General features: G+C 36.9%; 1 protein-coding gene across 1 annotated transcript; it reads left to right on the top strand.

The window, feature by feature from the left end:
• The first annotated feature begins 21146 nt into the window (after window positions 1–21146).
• On the top strand, window positions 21147–22076 carry LOC123251239 (olfactory receptor 5B12-like). The gene has a single exon (XM_044680448.1). The coding sequence runs from the start codon at window positions 21147–21149 to the stop codon at window positions 22074–22076; it is 930 nt and encodes a 309-aa protein (XP_044536383.1).
• The last annotated feature ends 185 nt before the right edge of the window (window positions 22077–22261 follow it).

The following is a 22261-nucleotide window of genomic DNA, read 5'->3' as shown; positions in this document are numbered from 1 at the left end:
TCAACTTGTTCATGATCACACATCTAGAGCCACTTGCATGATCTACTGATGCCAGAGGAACATTCATTGCTCTAAACTGTGATTTCTCTTTAGTAGTAATAGTAGTAGTGGTGGTAGTGATGGTTGTGGTGACAGTAATAGCAGCAGCAGCAGCAGCAGCAGCAGCAGCAGTATAGTAGTAGTAGTAGTAGTAGTAGTAGTAGTAGTAGTAGTAGTAGTAGTAGTAGTAGTAGTAGTAGTAGTAGTAGTAATAGTAGTAGTTGCTCCATATTACTCTTCCAGATTAGATTTTGACAGTGACTGGGATTTGACATATAATACATAGTTAGACATACATATAGGTATATTTAATCTTTATAGGTCCCAGAATTTTAAACTGTTAGTGATTGAAGGGATAGTTTAGATTAGCAGTTCTTGAAATGTTTGGCCTCAAGGCTCCTTTACACTCTTAAACATTATTGAGGACCCCCAAAGAGCTTTTATTTTTTTTTTGAATTTAAACATTTATTAATAATCATTTTTAACATGGTTACATGATTCATGCTCCTACTTTCCCCTTCACCCCCCGCACTCCCCCCACCCATGGCCGACACATATTTCCACTGGTTTTGTCATGTGTCCTTGATCAAGACCTATTTCCAAATTGTTGGTGGTTGCATTGGTGTGGTAGTTTCGAGTCCACATCCCCAATCATGTCCACCCCGACCCATGCATTCAAGCAGTTGCTTTTCTTATATGTTTCCTCTCCTGCAGTTCTTCCTCTGAATGTAGGTAGCGTTCTTTACCATAAATCCCTCAGAGGTGTCCTGGGTCATTGCAGTGCTGCTGGCACAGAAGCCCATTACATTCGATTTTACCACAGTATATCAGTCTCTATGTACAATGTTCTTCTGGCTCTGCTCCTTTCGCTCTGCATCAGTTCCTGGAGGTCTCTCCAGTTCACCTGGAACTCCTCCAGTTTATTATTCCTTTTAGCACAATAGTATTCCATCACCCGCATATACCACAGTTTGTTCAGCCATTCCCCAATTGAAGGACATACCCTCCTTTTCCAGTTTGTTGCCACCACAAAAAGTGCAGCTATAAATACCCCCAAAGAGCTTTTATTTATGTAAGTTATGCCTTCTGACTTTAGAACAAAAATGTTAATTTAATAGTATTATAAAAATAATTTAAATATTGCAATACCCTTGAAAGGGTCTCATGAACTCAAGAATTCCCAGGTATACTTTGGTAATAGCTATTCTAGATTCTTTTTTTTTGGATTAATTATTGAGATTATATGAGATTCTTTGCAAAAGAATAAGATATACTTTCTAGTGTTGAGGGCAATTGCTACTTTAATTTTATATATTTAAATGGAAGCCCTTTACTTAGAAACACACAAGGTTAACATAAATAGAGAAATAGAAGAATCATGGGAAAGGAACCAATTTCTTCTTGAATTGGGGAAACAGGTAACACTTCTGACATGGGGCATGCCCCATTCTGGAGAGGAATTTAGGTTATCTGGAAAGGAAATCTTAAATATTTCGGTCCAAAAGTGGAATGGACTGCCTCAGGAAAAAGTGATTTCCCTTCCCTTGGAGAACTTCATGTAGATCCTGAATTGTCATGAACATTGAAGATGGAGTTCTTGTTCAAATATGGGCTAGGACAAACGGCTTCTGAGATAATTTCAAACATTGGGAACCTCCAATTTTGAAGATGGATATTGAAACCTAGGGATTAAGAAATTTAGAGAAGCCATTCAATTTGAGAAATGAAGGCTGGAGTGAATAAAAGCCCCTTTACATAATCCCAGCCCTTCTTAAGATTGCTTCCAACAGGGACAGAGGGTCTCTCTAAGGTTTAGGTGGTTTATTACAGAGAAACTACTTCAAGGGATATAGTGGATTGGTAAAAGGAAAGTATGCTCCTCTCTCATCCTCTACCTGGTAGTTGCCTAACCTTTCTGGTTGATGATTGTGGAAAGTATGCAGAAAGACCTTTCTTTCAACAGAAGCCAAAGAAGTCAAGATGCATTATGGGAAGCCACATTGTCTGGGTTCTAAATAGTCATCTCATCCCCTGACCATTCCTTTTGCACATCTGGTGGCCCAATTTGTTGCTTCCTAGTGAGCTCATATTCTTTATTTCTTTAATCCTCCTAGAATAGTGATATCTTCTCTGTACAATGACCTCATGACTACTGCTGAGTAGTTTGCAATTCTAAAGATTAAGGAGTAAAATTTCATGTTATATAGTCAAGATACTGAGTTATGGGAGTCGCAGAGGAGTAATTTCCCCTAAGAGAACCTACAATATTATCCCTTTTTAGTTCAACTCCTGGTCCTTAGGATATGGAAAGCATATTTTGGCCAGATTTAGATTCACTTCAGTGGAACAAACGTGTGGTCAATTGGTAGCTCCTTTTATTTTGTTTGCCTGGAAACACTAGACTTGCATATAAATTCATGGGAAAAAAATGACAAGATAATACAGTTGTGTTGGAAATCTCTATTTCTTAGTACAATCAAGAGTTTTTGCCAGTTTTCTCTTTTCCTTCTCTGAATTAGGTTTCTAATCAAAGATGAGTAAGTGAAGGTTCTCTGCCATTTCTACTCCTTGGAATTTTTTCACCCATTCTGAAAGATCTAAGTAAGATCTAAGTAAGGTAGGCTTCAGACATTATAATACTAATATCAGATCGTACTTAGAATTAAAATACTAATTCTGGTTAAAAAAAAGTGGGTTATGGCTTACAGAACTAAAACCATATGCATAAGATGCTATAAATATTACCAAAAAGATCAGAAAACTGAAACCTAGAAGAGTCTTCAGAAGTCATATGATTTCATTGATGAGGAAACTGAAGCCTTGAGGTGATCAGGGATTTGTCCAATGTCACATTTGTAATCAGTAACAGAAAAATAATTTTAACTCATATCATTTAACCCCAATGAAATGTTTTAAAGCATTAAAATAGTCTTAATTTTAAAATTCTTTTTAACTTTTTCCCTGATAATTTAAGGATTTTTATTTCATTTTAGTGCTAGGAACCCTATCAAATTGTCCCATGATATAAGCAGTCTAAAATTAAGAGGTTATATAATAATGGAAAACAAAAAAATACCATTTAATTCTACTCCATAATTTTATAAGCAAGTCATTAAAGCCAAGAGATGGAAAGGAATTTGCCTTACCTCAAAGAGCAATTGGTGGATAAGAACCAAAGTTGCCTAACTTTCAGACCAAAGGCATTTTTATCATGCCAAAAAGACTTAAACAATATAAGAATCAGAGTACTATTTGGTTATAATCATAGTTTCATAAATGAGGAAACTGATATTATTGACTGACCCAGATATATTGACTGACCCAGAATCAAATAGATAGTATTGTTTGGAGCAGAGTCTGAACTCATTCTTGACTTCATTTCTTTAGCTCCATCTACTCTGTTACTTGGTTGACAGTAGATTGTACAGTTGAGTTGGGGAAAAGTCCTTGAGCTAATCTTGGAAGGAGCCATGGGTCTCCCAGAATCAGTTCCACCTGACTTGTGAGACCTGATTATTAAATTTTCAATTGAGCATCTACATCTTAGAAGCTAGCAAATGCTACAAATCCTGACTTAATTATTATTTTATTGATTGTCTAGATCTTTTAAAAAACTGGCAAAATGTTACTAATAAAATTAAATTTAAAAGTCTGCCATCCACATATTATTGCTTATTTTTCCCCTAGGGAGATAATTGTAAAACATTTACAAAGACTGCACTTGAAAAGGGCTAAGGTTTCTTGGAAGTAGAGGTGATTGAGAAGTTTGTTTCAGGAATAGGAGGCAGCCTGTAGAAAGGAATAGAAAAGGGAGATGGAATGTCCCATGGAAGAGACTACAAATAGTCCAATTGGACTAGAGGGTCAACATAATGTGAAAAGAGTGAAGAAAGGTAGGTTTGAGTTAGATTATGAAAAGATTGAAAAGCCAAGGGCATTTTTTATTTGATAGCAGAGGCAGTCAGAACTGGAGCTCTTAGAGCAAGGGAATTGCATGGGCTGTACTGTGATTCTGTATTACCACTTTGACAGTTGTGTTGAGGATGAATTAGAGAGGGCACTTAAAAGGTGGGGAGATCAACCAGACTATCCAACTTACATTTTGTCTGTGTTACAGTCTTGAGATCTATCTATCATCTCCAGATAATCTGATAAAGACAGTTTAGTTGATAAGTAAGTAAAGGAAATGGAAGATCTTTTAGCTTATGCTTCCAGCTCTCTCTCTTGCAGCATGGAGTTTATTATATATACTTCAAGACTCATTTCACACAAAAGAACCCCCCTGAAACTTTGTATTTGCGCAGAAACACAAATTATGTCATATCAAAGCACAATAAAGTTATAATTTTACAAAGAATTTTCTTATGAAGATAATGCCAGATGAGAAAAAAGTCCCAATGCTAAAATTGAGCCTCACTTTATCTAAAAGTTATTTTGCCTGAGCTTACCACTCCATGATGTTGGGATGCCTGGAGCAGTTAGAGAGATATACCCACAGCTGCAGCTTTACTCTGCTGAGTGAAAAAAGGCTGTTAACTCATTAAGTGCTGGTTTACTAAGAACTTAAAGTTTTCCTAGAGGCTATAATGTTTTTGCAATAAGAAAAGGTGTGGATCTGAAAAGGAGTCAAAAGAGGAGTCTTAATGGCTCCCAACATTACAGAAGGTAAAATAATTATTCTCCATCTACAGATATCAGCTCTTTTCTTGGGGTTAGTCCAGGCCATAAAGATGAAAATCTGGGAAAAGTGAAAAGGTAGGGGCGGATTCCCAGAAGCCACACACTTGAATGAAAGATCCCTCACAGATATTAGGATTGAAGAACAGGAGTATTCTTACTGGGGCCTGCCTTTCAGATTAGCCTCCCTATTCCATGAGAGATGAGATGGTCATAGAATGCCATAGGAGATCCCTACTAGCAAATAAATACTGAAAGGAAAATGATCAATTTAGGAGCTTCTCTCTACACCAGGATTCAAGAGAAGTTCCTTGTAATATGGGTAAGATGCACTTCCTAAATTTGGAACTACCAAGTTCTTCATCTAGTGAGTGTCCATAAAAGTTGATGGTGGGTAGTAATAAACAATTAAATGTTGTTTTCCTAGTAATCCTGGTTCCAGAGCATGTTCATCTACTATACAAATATAGCCTAGGTCTAGGAAAAGTTGTGGAGTTGCATCTGTATGGTAGAGATTCTTTTATATGCTATTTATTCTTTATATTAAGTGCATTCAATAGTAAAACACTGAATGCAGATTCTAATCATGTCTGTTGTTTTTAAACTGGGGATCTATTCTTTATACCAAAGTCTTAAGACCAGGACTCAAAGGAATTTATCAGACTGGGGGAAAAAGGAGGATTTTCTAGTGGACCAGAGTTTGGAATTCCTCTGATTGAATCAGCCCATACTGATGATCTTAGTTCATTAATGAAATGAACAGGACACACAAGAGGGGCATCATGAAGGGATAGAAGGTTGCCCAGTCTATGGGAAACACAGAGAGCTCTTCCAAACTGCCAATACTCCACCCTAACAGGACAAGAAAATATAGCTTCCAGGGTGAGCAAGGTATTGCTCTGGGTCTGATCATTTCAACTAAATAGTTTTAGACTAACAATGCCTTCTGGGAGTTAAATATCAATTATGTACAACATATACTAACCTATATACTAATCCAGTAGAAGATCCCTCACAGTAAACTTCCACAAGGACAGAAACAGTTTTGTTTTTACCTTTGCATCCTTATCTAAAAGAGTGTAGAATAATGGTTTAAATGGTATAGATGTTTAATAAATGCCCTAAGTTGATTTCAAATAATTTCAAATATCTCAGAAATGCATTGGCTCTGGTGTGCTTACATTTCCATTGGACAATTTCTTTGATTTTCTGACTTTTTTTGGTCTCTCAGTCTTTCCTCTCTCCTCTTGACCCTGTTCTCTTTTATTTTCTTTATTTTTTTTTCTTTACCTCAATTCAATAATTAGATGTAAGTGAAACTCTGAACTCTTTCTACATCTCTTGCTCAAAATTTCAGAAGTACCTCTGAAGGAGACTGGGATGATTCTTCTCAAAAGTTCTTAGCCCAAGTGTCCATTTCATAGTTTTTATCCAAATGTTAGCCATCAACAATGGGTTTCCAAGTTTCATTTAATTAACACCACTTTTACAAAAGTATATCTACTCTGAAAGTACTAACAAAAGTACAACTTTTGGTTCCCCTACACCTGGAGACACAATATCCCCTCTGTTATCTCAATATTTGGTGAAGGTGAATTCAAAATTGAAATAACTTTTGTATATATATTCACCCCACAGCTTTCACTTCCAAATGCAACACGGATGAAGGATGAGTGAGTTTGTGTCTCTTCTACTGCTAGGCTGGATCAATCAAATCATTTAGGATTTTGCTTTTAAATCTGAGGCCTTCAGAAAATCTCAGCAAGAAATCTAATTTTCAGACACCTCAAGTCTTGCTCTTCTGCCTTTTCACTTTTCCCAGCTTTTCATCTTTATGGACTGGTCTAACCCCAAGAAAAGGGCTGATATCAGTAGATGGGGAATAGTTATTTTGCCTCCTGTAACACAGACAAAATGTAAGTTGGGTGGTCTGATTGATCTCCTCACCTTATAAGTGCCCTCTCCAATTCATCCTCAATACAACTGTCAAAGTGATATTACTGAATCACATTACAGCCCATGCAACTCCCTTGTTCTAGGAACTTCAGACTTTTTTGAGTGTTCCTCTCTGACTCAAAATTCACAGGTTCATAACTTTCCACTTTTTTTTATCTTGAAGAAGGAATGAATTGCTACAACAGAGAAAGAAATAATAGCAGGATTATGCTTTAATAGCTTTCTTTAGGCTCTGAGTGAGAAAGGAGTGTGCCCTACCCAGATTCTTTGAGCAGTTTATACTCCATCCCTAATAAATCCAGAAAGAGCCTACAGTCTGAGGCCCATTCTGGATCCAGTTGTATCTCAATAGCCAATAAAATGCTTTTCAACTATAATGATTATAGACTAGAACCAGTTACAGGATATTTATCCTTGCTCCAAAGTCAACATGAAGATTTCATCCAATATGTCCTCAGTCTAGGCTCATTAGCCAGTCCTCTATTACTTCATCAGAATGAAACAAAATAATGGCAATGTTTTAGCAGTCCCATGCTACTCACTAGCATTCTTCTCCTGGTGCTAATTTCCCCTGGCAAACAAGGCAGACCCCCAATTTAAGCTGTAACATAGTACTTTTGGAACTGTTATATCTAACAAGAAAAAAAAAGGGAAACCACATGCAAGAGTCTTTCTCCAAAGAAGAAGCTGGGAAAAATGAAAAGGAGCAATCTATAAGTACCACTTGCCATGACAATCACTTAGATTCCCTTTACCCTCAGGCTATTACTTCTTTATAAATGATAGACTTTGGTAATGGCTTATGACTAGAAGTCATTCATTTCCCTGGCAGTTCTTTTGATAGTTTCTTGTCACAGGTGAATGAATTCATACTTATGGGATTAAAAAAATTCCCAGAACTTCAGGTCTTTCTCTTCAGAATGTTTACCATTGTCTATCTCATCCCAATAGTAGAGAATCTGGGGATGATAGTCCTTATTTCCTGGCCATCTTCATGATTCTGTGTACTTTTCCTTTAGTAACCTCTCCTTGATGAATTTTGAATGCTCTCCAACTATTACTCCTAAGGTCTTGGTTGGGGTCCTCTTGGGGCATAGGATGATCTCCTACAATAACTGTGCAGCATAGTTTTTCTTCTTGGCATCCTTTTCTACTTCTGAACATTATCTTCTGGTTGTGACAGCCTATGATCACCATGCAGAAGGGAGTACATTACAACCCGAAAATGGCATCTAGTATTTGTGCTAATCTACCCACTGGTTCCTATGCCTGTGGTTTTTTGAGTTCTTTCATTCAGACAGGAGACACTTTCAGCTTTTACTTCTGTAGTTTCAATGTAATTCATTACTTTTTTGTGATTTTCCAGCATTTGTATCTCTCTTGATCTAACACATGCTTCAGTGAATTAGTGATTTTCTTTGCTGTGGTATTCAATGTCTTTTTTGCCCTTTTCATCATCTGGACATCCTACTTATCCATCTTTCTTGCCATTCTTAGGATGTGCTCAGCCAAGGGTCACCAGAAAGCCATCTCCAACCTTTGTTTCCCACTTCACAGCAGTGTCTACAGTCCACAGGACAATAACATTCATGTACTTAAGACTTCACTTTAGTTATTCCATGGATGCAGACAAAATGGCATCAATGTTCTACACTGTGGTCATCCACATGTTGAATACTGTCATATGCAGCCTGAGGAACAAAGATGCCAAGAGTGTTTTTATTAAAATTTCTCAGAGGGTAAATTCATTATTAGATTTTTTTTCTTTTAATTAAGGAGCAATCCTAACAAATCTTTTCCTCCTTACTTATATTGTCATACTGCTTACACTTTACAGTACTTAATATTTCCACCCTAATTAGATGCCACAGAATATGTTACCTGGATTCTACTTTTCCTTCCTAATCCTAGGAAGCAACTCCCCACTATGGGATTCCAACTGCCATATCCCAAATCTGCAATTCAAAGGAGTTTGAGAAGTTACAGTTGTTTCTCACAACTAAGTCCTCAGTCGGTAATAACTTTCTGAAGTTTAGAAAATGTCAATTCATTAAAAAAAACAACTTTTACCTTTCTTCTTAAAATAAATACTGTGTATCTGTTCCAAGGCAGAAGAGTGATAAAGGATAGGCAGTGAAGGTGAAGGGATTTTCCCAGAGTCACACAGTTAGGAAGTTGCTGGGAGCCCCCCTAGAGGAATGAGGGACCATTAAGTCAGTGCAGATGGCAAAGCCCTACACTGATCTCTGTAATCTGAAAATCAGCCACAGAATGGATGAAAAATCCAATCAAACCCCTCTGTGTGACTCCCTTCTGATCAACACTTTTTATTATTGAAAGTATTATAATCTACATCTTTAGGAAAGACCCAAGTTTTATAGAACCACCCTTATAAAATTCCCCTTAATACTCTATAATAAACTAGCATTTAACAAATTACTATCTCCCACCCTTAATAAAAAGCAAGACAGGAAAAGCTGCTTTTTTCTCTGTCACAAAAGTCTGAAGGACAGAGCATGGTCTTTCAAAACAAAATACCCTCGTTGGATGGCTTTCTCATGCTGGATTTAATCTCATGAACCCAAACATTCTCACACTTCACTACTTTCCCATGTTAGACTTTCCCCCCCAAATTTGAGGGTTCTCCCACTCTAATCCAGTTTTGAAATATGTTGGAGGTTTTTTTTTATTAAAATAAAACTTAGATAAAGTAAGATCTTGGTAGCCTTGAAATATGTTTAGACTAAAATGTAATTGCTATGAGAAATTGAACTTTGCTTGCCAACTTTTCTGTAACCTTGAGTTCTTCTATGTTTTGATTTTGAAATGTAAATTTTCCCAGCATTTGTGTGACTTTGAGAGAAGGGTACAAAAAATAAAGATTCACAGGAAGTGCTCAGAACAGCTTCCAGAAACCCACTGTGTCTCCAACTCTCTTTCTGTCTCAGCTAAACCATCACACTTCTCAAGATAACTGGACCTACTGGCTGGCTTCCAGAAGGAAGTGTCAGAGGCCAGGTTTGAACCCGGGATCTCCTGTCTCTATATCTGGCTCTCAATCCATTGAGTCACTTAGCTGCCCCCTTAATTAATTTTAAGAGGAACCTTGAGTATAACTCCAATAGCAGAAAGAGGCATGATGGAGAGTACTGAAAATAGTTTTCTTACATATTCTACCTGCTCATTAAGTTACCTAAATCAAGTAACTATCCAGTGAATTGGGGATTGTTATTCTCTTCCAAATACTTATCTTAGATGTGCATTGTGAGAAAAGTGCTACAGAACAGCAAGTTGTTATTCTCCCCAAGGTTTTTTTTCTTTTCCTGCTGGTTTCTTGTGTATGTGGTGGTTCCAATGGGACATCTTTACCTGAGACAGATTTTCAATGTGTTTGTAAGTAATAGTTTTAGAGGGGACCCTGGAACACTGGCAGATTAAGTGAATTATGATCATGTAATTAGAAGCAGGATATTAAGTAAGTTCTTCACTTTAATATAATTCTTCTGCCATTATGCTATGTTGATGTCAATATGTATTTTTAAATCATTAAATATATTTTATTTTTTCTCAATTGCATGTAATAACAAATTTTGACATCCTTTCCCCAAAATTTTGAGTTCCATATTTCCCTTCCTTTCTTTTTCCCTCTCCTAGATAGCGAACAATCTGATCTAGATTATATATATGTGATCATGTAAAATATATCTCCACTTAGATCATGTTGTAGAAGAAAACTCCTGTAGAGCAAAACAACAATAAAAGCACACACATACACATACATGAACCAAGTGAAAAATAGTATCTTTTGATCTACATTCAGATTCAATAATTTCTTATTCTTTAGGTGAATAGCATTTTTTCATATGAGTACTTTTGAATCATCTTGGATCATTGCATTGCTGAGAATAGATAAGCCATTCACAATTGATCATTGTACAAATAATTCTATGTTACCATGCACAATATTCTCTTGGTTCTTCTCACTTCACTTTGCATCAATTCAGGTAGGTCTTTCAAGGATTTTCTGAAATCATCTTGTTTGTCATTTCTTATAGCCCAGTGGTATTCCCTTATAATTATATGCCACAACTTGTTCACCCATTTCCTGATTGATGGACATCCCCTCAATTTCCAATTTTTGCTATCATAAAAAGAGCCACTATAAATATTTTTGTACAAATAGAGCTTTTAAAAATTTCTTTGGGGGGAGGCATCTGGGTAGCTCAGTGGATTGAGAGTTAGGCCTAGAGACGGGAGGTCCTAAGTTCAAATCCGGCCTCAGACACTTCGCAGCTGTGTGACCCTGGGCAAGTCACTTGACCCCCATTGCCCACCCTTACCACTCTTCCACCTAGGAGCCAATACACAAAAGTTAAGGGTTTAAAAAAATTTCTTTGGGATATATACCTAGTAGCAATATTGTTCAATCAAAGGTTATGCACATTTTTATAGTCCTTTGGGAATAGTTCCAAATTGTTCTACAGTATGGGTGGATCAGTTCATAGCTCCACCAACAGTGTTGTCCCAATTTTCCCAAATCTCTTCCAATATTTATCATTTTCCTTTACTGTCACATTAGCCAATCTGGGCTAAGACACATAACACTCATTTCCCAGCTTTTACCATTCTTCTGCCTTAGAAGCAATATAGAGTATGGATTCTAAGACGAAAGGTAAGGTTTTTGTTTTTGTTGTTGTTTTTAAGAAAACATATAAAAGAAACCCAACAAAACACAGTGCTGAGGGTAGAGACAAAAGGAATTAGTGCCAGGGACCTAGTAGAGAAAGTCCATAGTATAGCCTGGAGAGGAATAAGGATATGGAGATATGACTCATTTGAACAACCTTTTTAAATGAAGGTTTGGGGAAGATCTATTCAATTAAAGGAAAGGACTACAGGAGTAGAGGGTATTTCCAATGTGTGAATTCCAGAGATAAAGTGAGGCTTCAAGAGGAAGGGGTGGGACATGGGAGAGGAGGACTGGAGTGCAGCCTTCAGATTTATGTCGTTACCTTTGAGTGTCTGAATTTGAGGATAAATATTTGAACTCACCTTTTAAGAAAGAGACCCAGAAACCAATCAGGTTGAGAGAAACTGACAAGAAAGAACTAAAATGGAATGGTCCTCCAATGGATCAGAATCCAACCTGAATCATTAGCATTATCAAAAGTTGCCTTGGAATTGACTCAGTTATCATTTCAAAGTGTGAGGACAGAAATCAGAGGCAGAAGTTCTCTTTGAGGCCTGAGTCACTTGGTTAGGGAAGCTACTTGAAAATTAAGTGGACTAGATAAAGGAAGCTAAACCAATCCCTCATCTTCCACTTGGCATGTAACTAACTTATTTAGAGAGCAGTTACATGGACTATATATTGTCAGACTTTCCCTCATTCTTTTGATATGAACTTTTTATTTTGAACTTCACAAATATCAATCAACATAAACATTTCAATTTACAAAGAATATAAAATGAATGTATGAAAAGTTAATTACTATTGTATATAATTTCCAGTGTATATTACATTTCACTAGTGGTAAAACTGCTTGTATGCAATCCCTTTTGAAATTCTACTCTTCTGTGTATATATGTAATTAATATAATATTATATATAAAATGATTAACTGGTTCCTTTCTTTTTCTTTTCTTTTTTTTCTAAGCCCTTGTGACATCAAAACTCTACCTCCAAATCAGACATTTTCCAGGAGACAAATGAATTCAGACTGCATTATGGGAAAACACTTTGCCTGAGGGCCAAGGATTTGTCTTATCCAGGGGTCTGTTTTCTTGTTGTCCATCTAGAAGTTCATTGACGTTTTCTATGTGAACACATTTTTTTTACTCTACTGAGAGCAGCCTTTTCCTCTGTGATCAATGGATAAGATAGTAAAAGCTGAATATTTTCATGAAGTCCCTTGGAAATGAGGATTAGTGTGCTATTCCATGTTTTGAAGAAAAGCAGATTGAGAAACTTTAGGGGGACTCAGAGGAGCTCTTGTCCCCTAAAAGGGTCCTTGCTCTTTATTTGTCAAATACCATTCCTAGCAGGTGACCATAAGTATCAGAACACCTTTTCTGTCCCAATTTAGTTCAATGTCCATAGGACAAGCCTGAAGTTCAGAATTCATTTATGAATTAGCTCAAAAATAGCTCTCCCCTCTCTAGTTTATCTACTAACATCACCATCTCCTACAATAGTTAGGTACATAATATTAATTGAATGATTGATTTGATTAAAAATTTATGAAATGAAATTCTTCATTTCAAGGGAACACATATTTAGTTGAGCAAAAGGAGTCATTGTGCCAGAGGAAAGTAGTCTAAATTATCAATAGAATCTCAATAAGAAAAATTTTAAGCAATTTATTTGTTATAACTGGGACAGAGCATCTGGTAAGAGTATCTGTCCTTTATGAATAGTCAGGGCCATGGACAAGAGATTCATCAGCAATATTCATCAGGGCAACAGCCTACCAACAAGTTAATTTTTACCTTCCTCCCTACTGATATAGTAAAAAGGATTTATTCTTTATTTTTGCATGATGCTCTACCTCTTTAGCCAAACATTATGTTAACAGGAGTCCTTTCTATGTGGGAAGGTTAAATGGCTATACAAATCAGATAAGGGGAAGAAGAATTAATTTTTTAAGTCAAAAATTAATCTTTGGTAACTGGGATAATTAGGTAGACATAATTGGACATCAAGCTTTGCCACTAGTAAGTCTGAACTGTCTTTTGTCATATGACTAAGATTTTGAGAATCAATCCTCTGCAAGTTGGCAGAAATCTTATATATGGGTACAGAAGATAAGTTTGCTGATTTAAAACTGGAAGAGACTGAAGAGATCAGTAAGTGCAATCTACTCGTTTTAAAATGGATTCAGAGGATTAAAGTGATTTGTGCCAAGTTATATGGGCAAATAGTGGTACAGTCATGATTCAATCACTGGTCACCTTTCTTTCTTTGTTTCTTTCTTTGTTTCTTTGTTTCTTCCTTTCTTTGTTTCTTTCCTTCTTTCCTTCTTTCCTTCTTTCTTTCTTTTTAATGGAAAATTTTTCCATGGTGACATGATTCATGTTCTTTCTCTCCCCTCCCCCCAACCCAGGGTGGACACATATTTCCACTGGGTTTTACATGTGTCATTGATAAAGACTTATTTCCAAATTATTGATAGTTGCCCTGGGGTGGTCGTTTAGAGTCAACATTCCCAATTTATATCCACATCAACCCAATGTGTTCAAGCAGTTGCTTTTTCTTCTGTGTTTCTACTCCCATAGTTCTCCTTCTGAATGTGAATAGCGTTCTTTTTTCATAAGTCCCTCAGAATTGTCCTGTATCATTGCACAGCTGCTAGTAGAGAAGTCCATTACATTTGATTTTTACCATAGCTCCCAGAATCTACCTACCTGAAGGAGTACTGACCGTGGTCCTGGAGGAGCTGCAACATCACTGGAGTGTGTCAGGACTCTGCCTTGAGGATACCCACTTCAGTCCTGCTATTCTTTGGGCCCTGTCTTGCTTTAGGTCTCAGTTTAGTGTAGATAAGTCCCTCCCCTGACCCTGTGGTTTGCCCATAGTCTGGAAGTGTAGAAACCCCTATTCATATTGTTTAGACCATAGTTCCCTTAATTACATTTGTTACAAACCCTCTTGTCATTTGTTTGCTGGTTTTCACAGACCCCTTGTCTAGGAGAAGCAGGGTGACAGTTGGGGCCTAACTGTCACTTCTGTCTACAGACTTTTCCCTTAGTAATTAAACCCAGTTTCCCTAACTTGTTAAGTCCCCATCTTTTGTCATTCCTATCTCTTACTCACCCTTCTGAAGCCACATATAATATTTAAGTTAACTTCCCTGGTTTTCCCCATAAGAGTAGCAAAGTCCATTACATTTGATTGTGCTATAATGTTTCACTTTCTGTGTACAATGTTCTCCTGGTTTTCCCCATTTCACTCTGCCATTGGAGTTCATGGAGGTTCTTCTAGTTCATATGGAATTCCTCCAGTTCATCATTCCTTATAGCACAATAGTATTCCATCACCATTAGATACCACAATTTATTAAGTCATTCCCCAATAAAAGGTCATTCTCTCATTTTCCATTTTTGGCCATCACAAAAAGCACAGCCATAAATATTTTTGTACAATTAAAAAAACTCTTTGGGGTACAAATCCAGCAGAGTTATAGCTGAATCAAAGGCCATGAATTCTTTTAAAGCCCTTTGGACATAATTCCAAATTTCCTTCCAGAATGCTTGGATCAATTCACAACTGCACCAGCAATGTATTAGTGTCCCAATTTTGTCACATCTCCTCCAACATTTATTATTATCCTTTACTGTCATATTGGTCATCCTTTACTGTCATATTGGTCAATCTGCCAGGTATGAGGTGGTACTGCAGAGTTGTTTTGATTTGCATTTCTCTAATCAGGAGGGATTTAGAACACTTCTTCATGTTATTATTGACAGTTTTTATTTCTTTATCTGAAAACTGCCTATTCATGTCCCTTGACCATTTGTTAATTGTGGAATAAGTCAGTACCTTTTTAAGGTATCCGTTTTAGTTTTGTTCTGCAGTAATGGCTTAGAAACTTTTCCCTAATATCAATTCTAAAGTCACCAACTCATAATTTCTCACCATTGTATTCTCTGATCATCAACTGGAGCATTTTGTATGGCACAGCAACATTCCTTTGAATCAAAGTACCACAATTCTCTTAGCCACTCCCGAGTTGATGGGCATATAACTTTGTTTCTAGTTTTTACTATCTTCAGAATCATTTTTCTACACATTTTCTTGGGTCTTTTTTTTTTTTTTGGCCTTTTTTTTTGTAGACTTTTTTCTTATCAATGGCTTCCTTGGGGTATAAACCTAGTAAGGAAGTCTCTGGTTCAAAGTGTATGGGAATTTTAGTCATTTTACTTCCATAATTCCAAATCACTTTCAAAACTTATTGTAGCATTTCATTGCTCTACTACCAAAGTATTAGTGTGTCTATCATCTCACATATTTCTCAACACTGACTATTGACATATTTTGGTTATCTTTTCCATATGTATATTATGGAATAAAACCTCCTGGTTATTTTAATTTTAAATTTTCTTGTTTTGTGGAATGATAATTTAATATATGTACATATTTACAATATAGATGCATGTATGTGCATATGTACGTACACATGCATACATATATACACACAAATAAATAACTTGGAAACCAATCTTATCAGTGCAATTTGATATAAGGTTTTTTTCTCCATTCAGTTGATTTCCTTTTTGTCATAGGTGCATTGATTTTATCTTTGCATAAGTTTCTCAGCTTTTATATAATCAAAGTAATCTACTTTATATTTTCTTTTTGTCTACTATATCTTATTTGCTTAAGAATACACCTCTTACCCCTAGCTGTGAGAAGTATATGCTCCACTTATCTTTTTTTTTTTTTAAAACCCTTGTACTTCGGTGTATTGTCTCATAGGTGGAAGAGTGGTAAAGGTGAGCAATGGGGGTCAAGTGACTTGCCCAGGGTCACACAGCTGGGAAGTGGCTGAGGCCGGGTTTGAACCTAGGACCTCCTGTCTCTAGGCCTGACTCTCACTCCACTGAGCTACCCAGCTGCCCCCTCCACTTATCTTCTAATATTTTTCAATGCATGGCATGTAATAAGATTAACTCTATACTTATAAAGTATTGTAGAATATGGTATAATGCAGTAATGGGTGAACTATGGCCTGCAGGCCAGATGCAGCCCCCTGAAATGTTCTATCAGACTTGTGTTAATGGAATTAGCTCTAGTCCATTCATATTCAAAACTCTAACCACCAGAGATGATACCATCCCCACCTCCCTCAGTGGGGAGGGGAGACGAGTTACCCACATGTGACAATAAGTACCAAATCAAGAACAAGGGACTGCCCTTTGCGCAGTCCAAATCAGTGTAGAGGCTGCCATTTGTCCACTTGAATTAGAGGTGGACCCACAGGAAGTGAGGAGAGACATGATCTCTTCAAGTATGTTGGTTACTTCCTGTTGGGGCAGTTCCCGCTTTGAACTTGGTGCTGAAGCATCTCAGCTGAGACCTCAGGCTGCTTCCATTCTGAATGGTCATGTAGGTAAGTTAGGCTGACTTCCTTGGCCTACCTTGGCGTTTCCAGACTACCTTAAGTAGGCTCTAGCCTATCTGATTGCTAAGGTCTTGTGGTGTGTAGTTTAGTTTAATTAGCCTTTTAACCCTCTCTCTCCATCCAGGCCTCTGCAGGCCTGGACTAGCCTCTCCCTCTCTTTATTTCCCTACCTTTTACCTTCCTAATTGTAAATAAACTACCGTACCGGTCCTGACTTGGGTCTATTTTAAACAGACCGACAGATGAGCATTTCCTTTCCTCTGGTCCTCTCTTTAAAACGTTTGCCCATCACTAGATAATATATTGGTCTAAACCCAAATGATGCAAGATTGCTAGTTTTCCCAGTGGTTTTTTTTAAACAAATAAAGGAATTGAGGGAATTGGGATAGCACGTGGTTAATTTTGTGATTTGAGTGAACCACACTGACTCCATCTTGTGACTCAATTCTGGAGCTAACTCAGTTCCCTTTCTATTCAATTATGGGCCTAATCCCATTTCTTTCTTGTTAGAAAAGTTTATTCAGTTGTGACAATTGGGAAAAATCCTTATTACAATGCATCAACCTACCCCTTGTATGGCTGGGAAACTGAACTACCTGTACATGCTGTCTAGAGAATCCTAATCAAGGGCCTAGTGTATGCTGACAAGAAATACAGTCAGATCCTCTGATTGATGCAAAGAGTTTCCTCTACTTTTTTTCTCTAATTGTATGTCTCAAGCAACCATTATGTCTTATCTGAAAACTGGCCCCATGATGATCTGTCAGTCATTGATTCCATGTTCTTTTGATTGCTTTCAAATGATTGGGAAGAGAGGGACAACCCTTCCTGAATTCCCAGAATTGCACCTCTTCGCCCTCTCCCTCCCAACTTGGAAAGTCCCTAATCCTTCCTCCAATTAGAAATCTAATCACATAATGTAATGTTTCCCTTTCATTACTAGACTTTATTTGATTGTTTTTAATGCATTCTCACCCTGTATTCAATGTCCAGCTCCAAAGTGAGGAAGTAGCTTGGTCCTAATTTGTTAGCAATTGTCATGAATTGCTTAATAAAGTGATACTATCAGAAGATTAAACCTTTGTTTCCTCATTCATTTCATCTTTTGCTTGTTACACAGAGATGTTTTTCTCTAGGTAATTTATGTTTTTCACTTTGCCAACCAATTAACCAATAAAAATTTATTTTGTGCCTGTCTTATTCTAGTCACTGTGAAAAGCATTGATGATACAAATAGAAGCAAAAGACAGAATGTGACCTTAAAGAGATTACCATGTAATGGTAGAGAAAAGAAACAAATATATACAAATAAGCCATAGACAGAGTAATTAGCAAATACCTTATAACAATATTAAAATTGTGCTGCTTCTGTATGTCCCCTTTAGAAATGCCTTCTGGGGCAGCTGGGTAGCTCAGTGGAATGAGACTCAGGCCTAAAGATGGGAGGTCCTAGGTTCAAATCAGGCCTCAGCCACTTACCAGTTGTGTGACCCTGGGCAAGTCACTTAACCCCCATTGCCTAGCCCTTACCACTCTTCTGCCTTGGAGCCAATACACAGTATTGACTCTAAGAGGGAAGGGAAGGTTTAAAAAAAAAAAAGAAATGCCTTCTATTCTTTTCTATATGTTTTTAGAATGATTCACTGGTTCTCTTTTATTTCCTCTTTCTTGCATCCCTGTCATTATTCTACCAAAATTCTGTATACTTCAGCCATGTCCCATCAGACATTTTTATACAAAGAACAAATAAATCGAAGCTGCATTATTAGAAGGCACTATGCCTGGGACCAACGGGACTTATCACATTCCCTACCTATTTTCCTGATGTCTATGACATTGTTCCATCAGGTCTATACCTAGCGAGCTCATGGCCCTACTTTCTTGTCTCTTCTGAGAGCAGCCATATTCTCTGTGTACCATGGAGCTACCCTGGCAAAAACATCTGAATACATCCTTGATTTCCCTTAGTAATTATTATGATGAGTCCCCACAGACCTGGATATGCTATTATGTGCTTTTCAGAGGTGCATGCAAAATAACTTTGGAAGTCCTCAGAGTAACTTTTGTCCCATAAGAGCACCAACATTCCCCCTTTTATAAAAATCTACCACAAGTTTATGATCAAAAGCTACATAAAGTCCTTTATGTCTCAATTTGGACCAATATCCATTGGGCAATTTTGATATTTGGTTGTCATTATTCATGTATTAATTAGATTAAAATAAAATTTCCCTTGTCTTTGCTCATCTGGGATCTTACTGTCACCAAAATCAAAGAACAACAGCTACAGAGGACAGCAGATCATGACCTGGAAAATTCTCAATTTATAGCACCAGACACCAAGAAGACTTCCTACAAATCCTGTTGTTTTTGCATTATTTTTTTATTGAATTATTTTGCATTTTATTGAATTATATTGAATCATTTTTATTATTGAAGACTTATCTTTAGGTGAAGCTACTTACTCCTTCCACCTGAAATCTTGTCATCATCTTAAAGGACCCAGGTAGGCATCAGATATTAGAGTGTGACAGATTCCCTCAGTTCTTTAATATGTGTACTATGTGAAAGAAAAAATAAATCTTCGTCTTCGAGGTATGGGGAGATAAAGGGTTTAAAGTTAGAGATTTGGAACTGCCATTTTCATAATGTTTCATGTTAATCTATTCAGATAATTAAGAATGCTAGCTAACATTTATTTAGTACTTAAAGGTTCTTAAAACACTTTTCGTTTATAAAATTTCAGTTGATACTCATGATAGCCTTGTGATGGCAGATGCTATTTTAGAGATGAAGAAACTGAGGCTGAGAGATATTATGTGACTTGTTGAGGTTCATACAGAGAGCAAATTTCTTAGAGTTTGAAGTCAGTTCTTCCTGATTCTACATCCTTCACTCTATCTTCTATGCCACTTATGTCCCTCATAGATCTTAAGTTTGAATGGGAAAACACCTGATGGATAATCCACTTTTATAACTGAAGAAAGTGAGACTCAGATGCTAATGGGTCTTGACTGAGAAAAGATATGTAGAAAATGGCAGAAATGAAATTCAAATGTAAACCTTCACCCCCTAAATAAATCAGTCTTGTCATACCATCAATTGCCATTATTTCAAATACTAATCATTTGTTCTCCCATTGATTTCAAAGCTCTACATAAGGAACTGTGAACTCTGAATATTAAAAATCTCTTCCAGTTTTTATTAGTCATATTTTCATCTTAGTAGAAAATGTCTTAAAGTGTTATAATTGCATAGGTAACAGTGTACATTTTGGATGCAAAAAAGCCACCTAGTCTTTATTCCCTCATCCCATAGGTATTGTAATGGAGACATATGTTGGGGAGGTGACCTGCCTAAAGTTCAGAGTAAATTAGTGGTAATCAAAGGACTAGTACCCAGCACTGTTAACTATAATCTTTTCTCCAATCCAGGGTTCCTTAAAGGGGTAAATATTTGCAACCAGAGTATGATTGTTCAAATCCTGGCTTAGTTATGTAGACTTTGGGCAAATCACCTATACACGAAGGGATGGAATAGATGACCTAAAATTTAAGTGAACAAATGTTTAAGACTTTATGGATGAGAGCTAGGCCTAGAGATGGGAGGTCCTAGGTTCAAATCTGACCTCAGACACTTCCTAGCTGTGTGACCCTGGGCAAGTCACCTATTGCCTAGCCCTTACCACTCTTCTGCCTTGGAGCCAATATTGACTCCAAGATGGAAGGTAAGGGTTTAAAAAAAAGACTTTATGGAGAAATTCTTGATCATATGTGTTCAATTCTAGTCATGCAATTAATTCAACAAGTATTTATTTTTTACTATATTCCAAACATTGTGCTAATCTCTGAGAATCTCCTCCCCGATATGCACGTGCACACACACACACACACACACACACACAGAACACACACATATTTGCATCTTCAGTGATTTTATATCATACTTGTAGAAAACCCTATTTATATAGAAAATACATAATTTAAAGATAGAAGACTATGCTCAAAAGAAGAAATTCATGATTTTCAGTAATATATCAAGAGTATGATTACAATATTTGTGGCTTATACAAAGTAAAAATGGAGGTCAAAGGTGCTGTAGAATTTCAGGAAAGTGTTTAGGAATGATCTTAATCAGTATGGGGCACTAGTTATGATGTGTGCTGAAACATTACAACTACAACATTTGCATGACCTTGTAAAAACCCAATTTTCATATAACAGAATTTTGTAGTATAATCTTACATAATATATGATTCTATCACTCTCATAAGACAAAGATAATTGCTCATGACTATTCTGATGATTGTTTTTCTCTTTCCCAAGGGAATTACCCAAATCACTACAAGTATTTATGGAGAATGGCTCAGAGGTGAAGGAGTTCATCCTTGTGGGATTGACAGATGCCCCTGAGCTTCAGGTCCCCCTCTTCATAATATTCACTATCATCTACCTCATCACCCTGGTGGGGAATGTGGGTATGATAATCCTGATATTGTGGGACCCCCGTCTCCACACACCCATGTACTTTTTCCTCAGTAACCTGTCTCTGACTGATCTTGGCTATTCTTCTGCCATTACTCCTAAAGTGATAGCTGGATTCCTCCCAGGGGACAAAACCATCTCCTATAGTGAATGTGCTGCACAAATGTTCTTCTTTGTGCACTTTGTCACTATTGAAAGTTATCTTCTGGCTGTTATGGCCTATGATCGTCAGGTAGCTGTGTGTAAGCCCCTCCATTACACCACCACCATGACACCCAGTGTGTGTGTCCGTCTAGTTATTGGATGCTATATTTTTGGTTTTGTTTGTTCGTCCCTTCACACAGCAAACACTTTCAGCCTTCACTTTTGTAATTCCAATGTGATCCATCACTTTTTCTGTGATGTCCCTCCCCTCTTTGTTCTCTCCTGCTCTCTTACATATGTCCATGAATTGGTTCTCTTCTTTGGTGTTAGTTTCAATGCTTCTCTTACCCTTTTTTTCATCGTGAAATCCTATTTTTCCATTTTCATTGCCATTTTGAGGATGCGTTCAGCTGAGGGTCGCCAGAAAGCATTTTCTACTTGTGCTTCTCATCTCACAGCTGTATCTATATTTTATGGAACAATAATCTTCATGTACTTACAACCTAGCTCTAGCCATTCCATGGACTCAGACAAAGTGGCTTCAGTATTCTACACCATGGTCATCCCCATGTTGAATCCTCTTGTCTATAGTCTAAGAAATAAAGAAGTCAGCAATGCTTTTAGGAAAATCATGGGAAGACAAAATCTTAGCTAGGCATCTCCTTTTAATTAAGGAGTAAAGTACTCAAGTATTTGTCTTCTATTTTCTTTAATATACAACATCTTCTGGGTTCACACACTTTATTTTCATAGATTATATGCAATAAATTCTCTCTTTCTCTTACATTTTATAATATCTTTCCTAACTATCTTCCTGTGTCTGATTTCATGATCTATAAT

This window comes from Gracilinanus agilis, chromosome 6, assembly GCF_016433145.1.
Source record: "Gracilinanus agilis isolate LMUSP501 chromosome 6, AgileGrace, whole genome shotgun sequence".
NCBI lineage: Eukaryota > Metazoa > Chordata > Mammalia > Didelphimorphia > Didelphidae > Gracilinanus > Gracilinanus agilis.
Note: the sequence above shows the minus strand (reverse complement) of the source record. Positions and strands in the feature narration are given on the sequence as shown.

Coding starts and splice junctions, on each gene's coding strand:
- LOC123251239 (XM_044680448.1), top strand. CDS start 21,147: ATGGAGAATGGCTCAGAGGTGAAGGAGTTCATCCTTGTGGGATTGACA.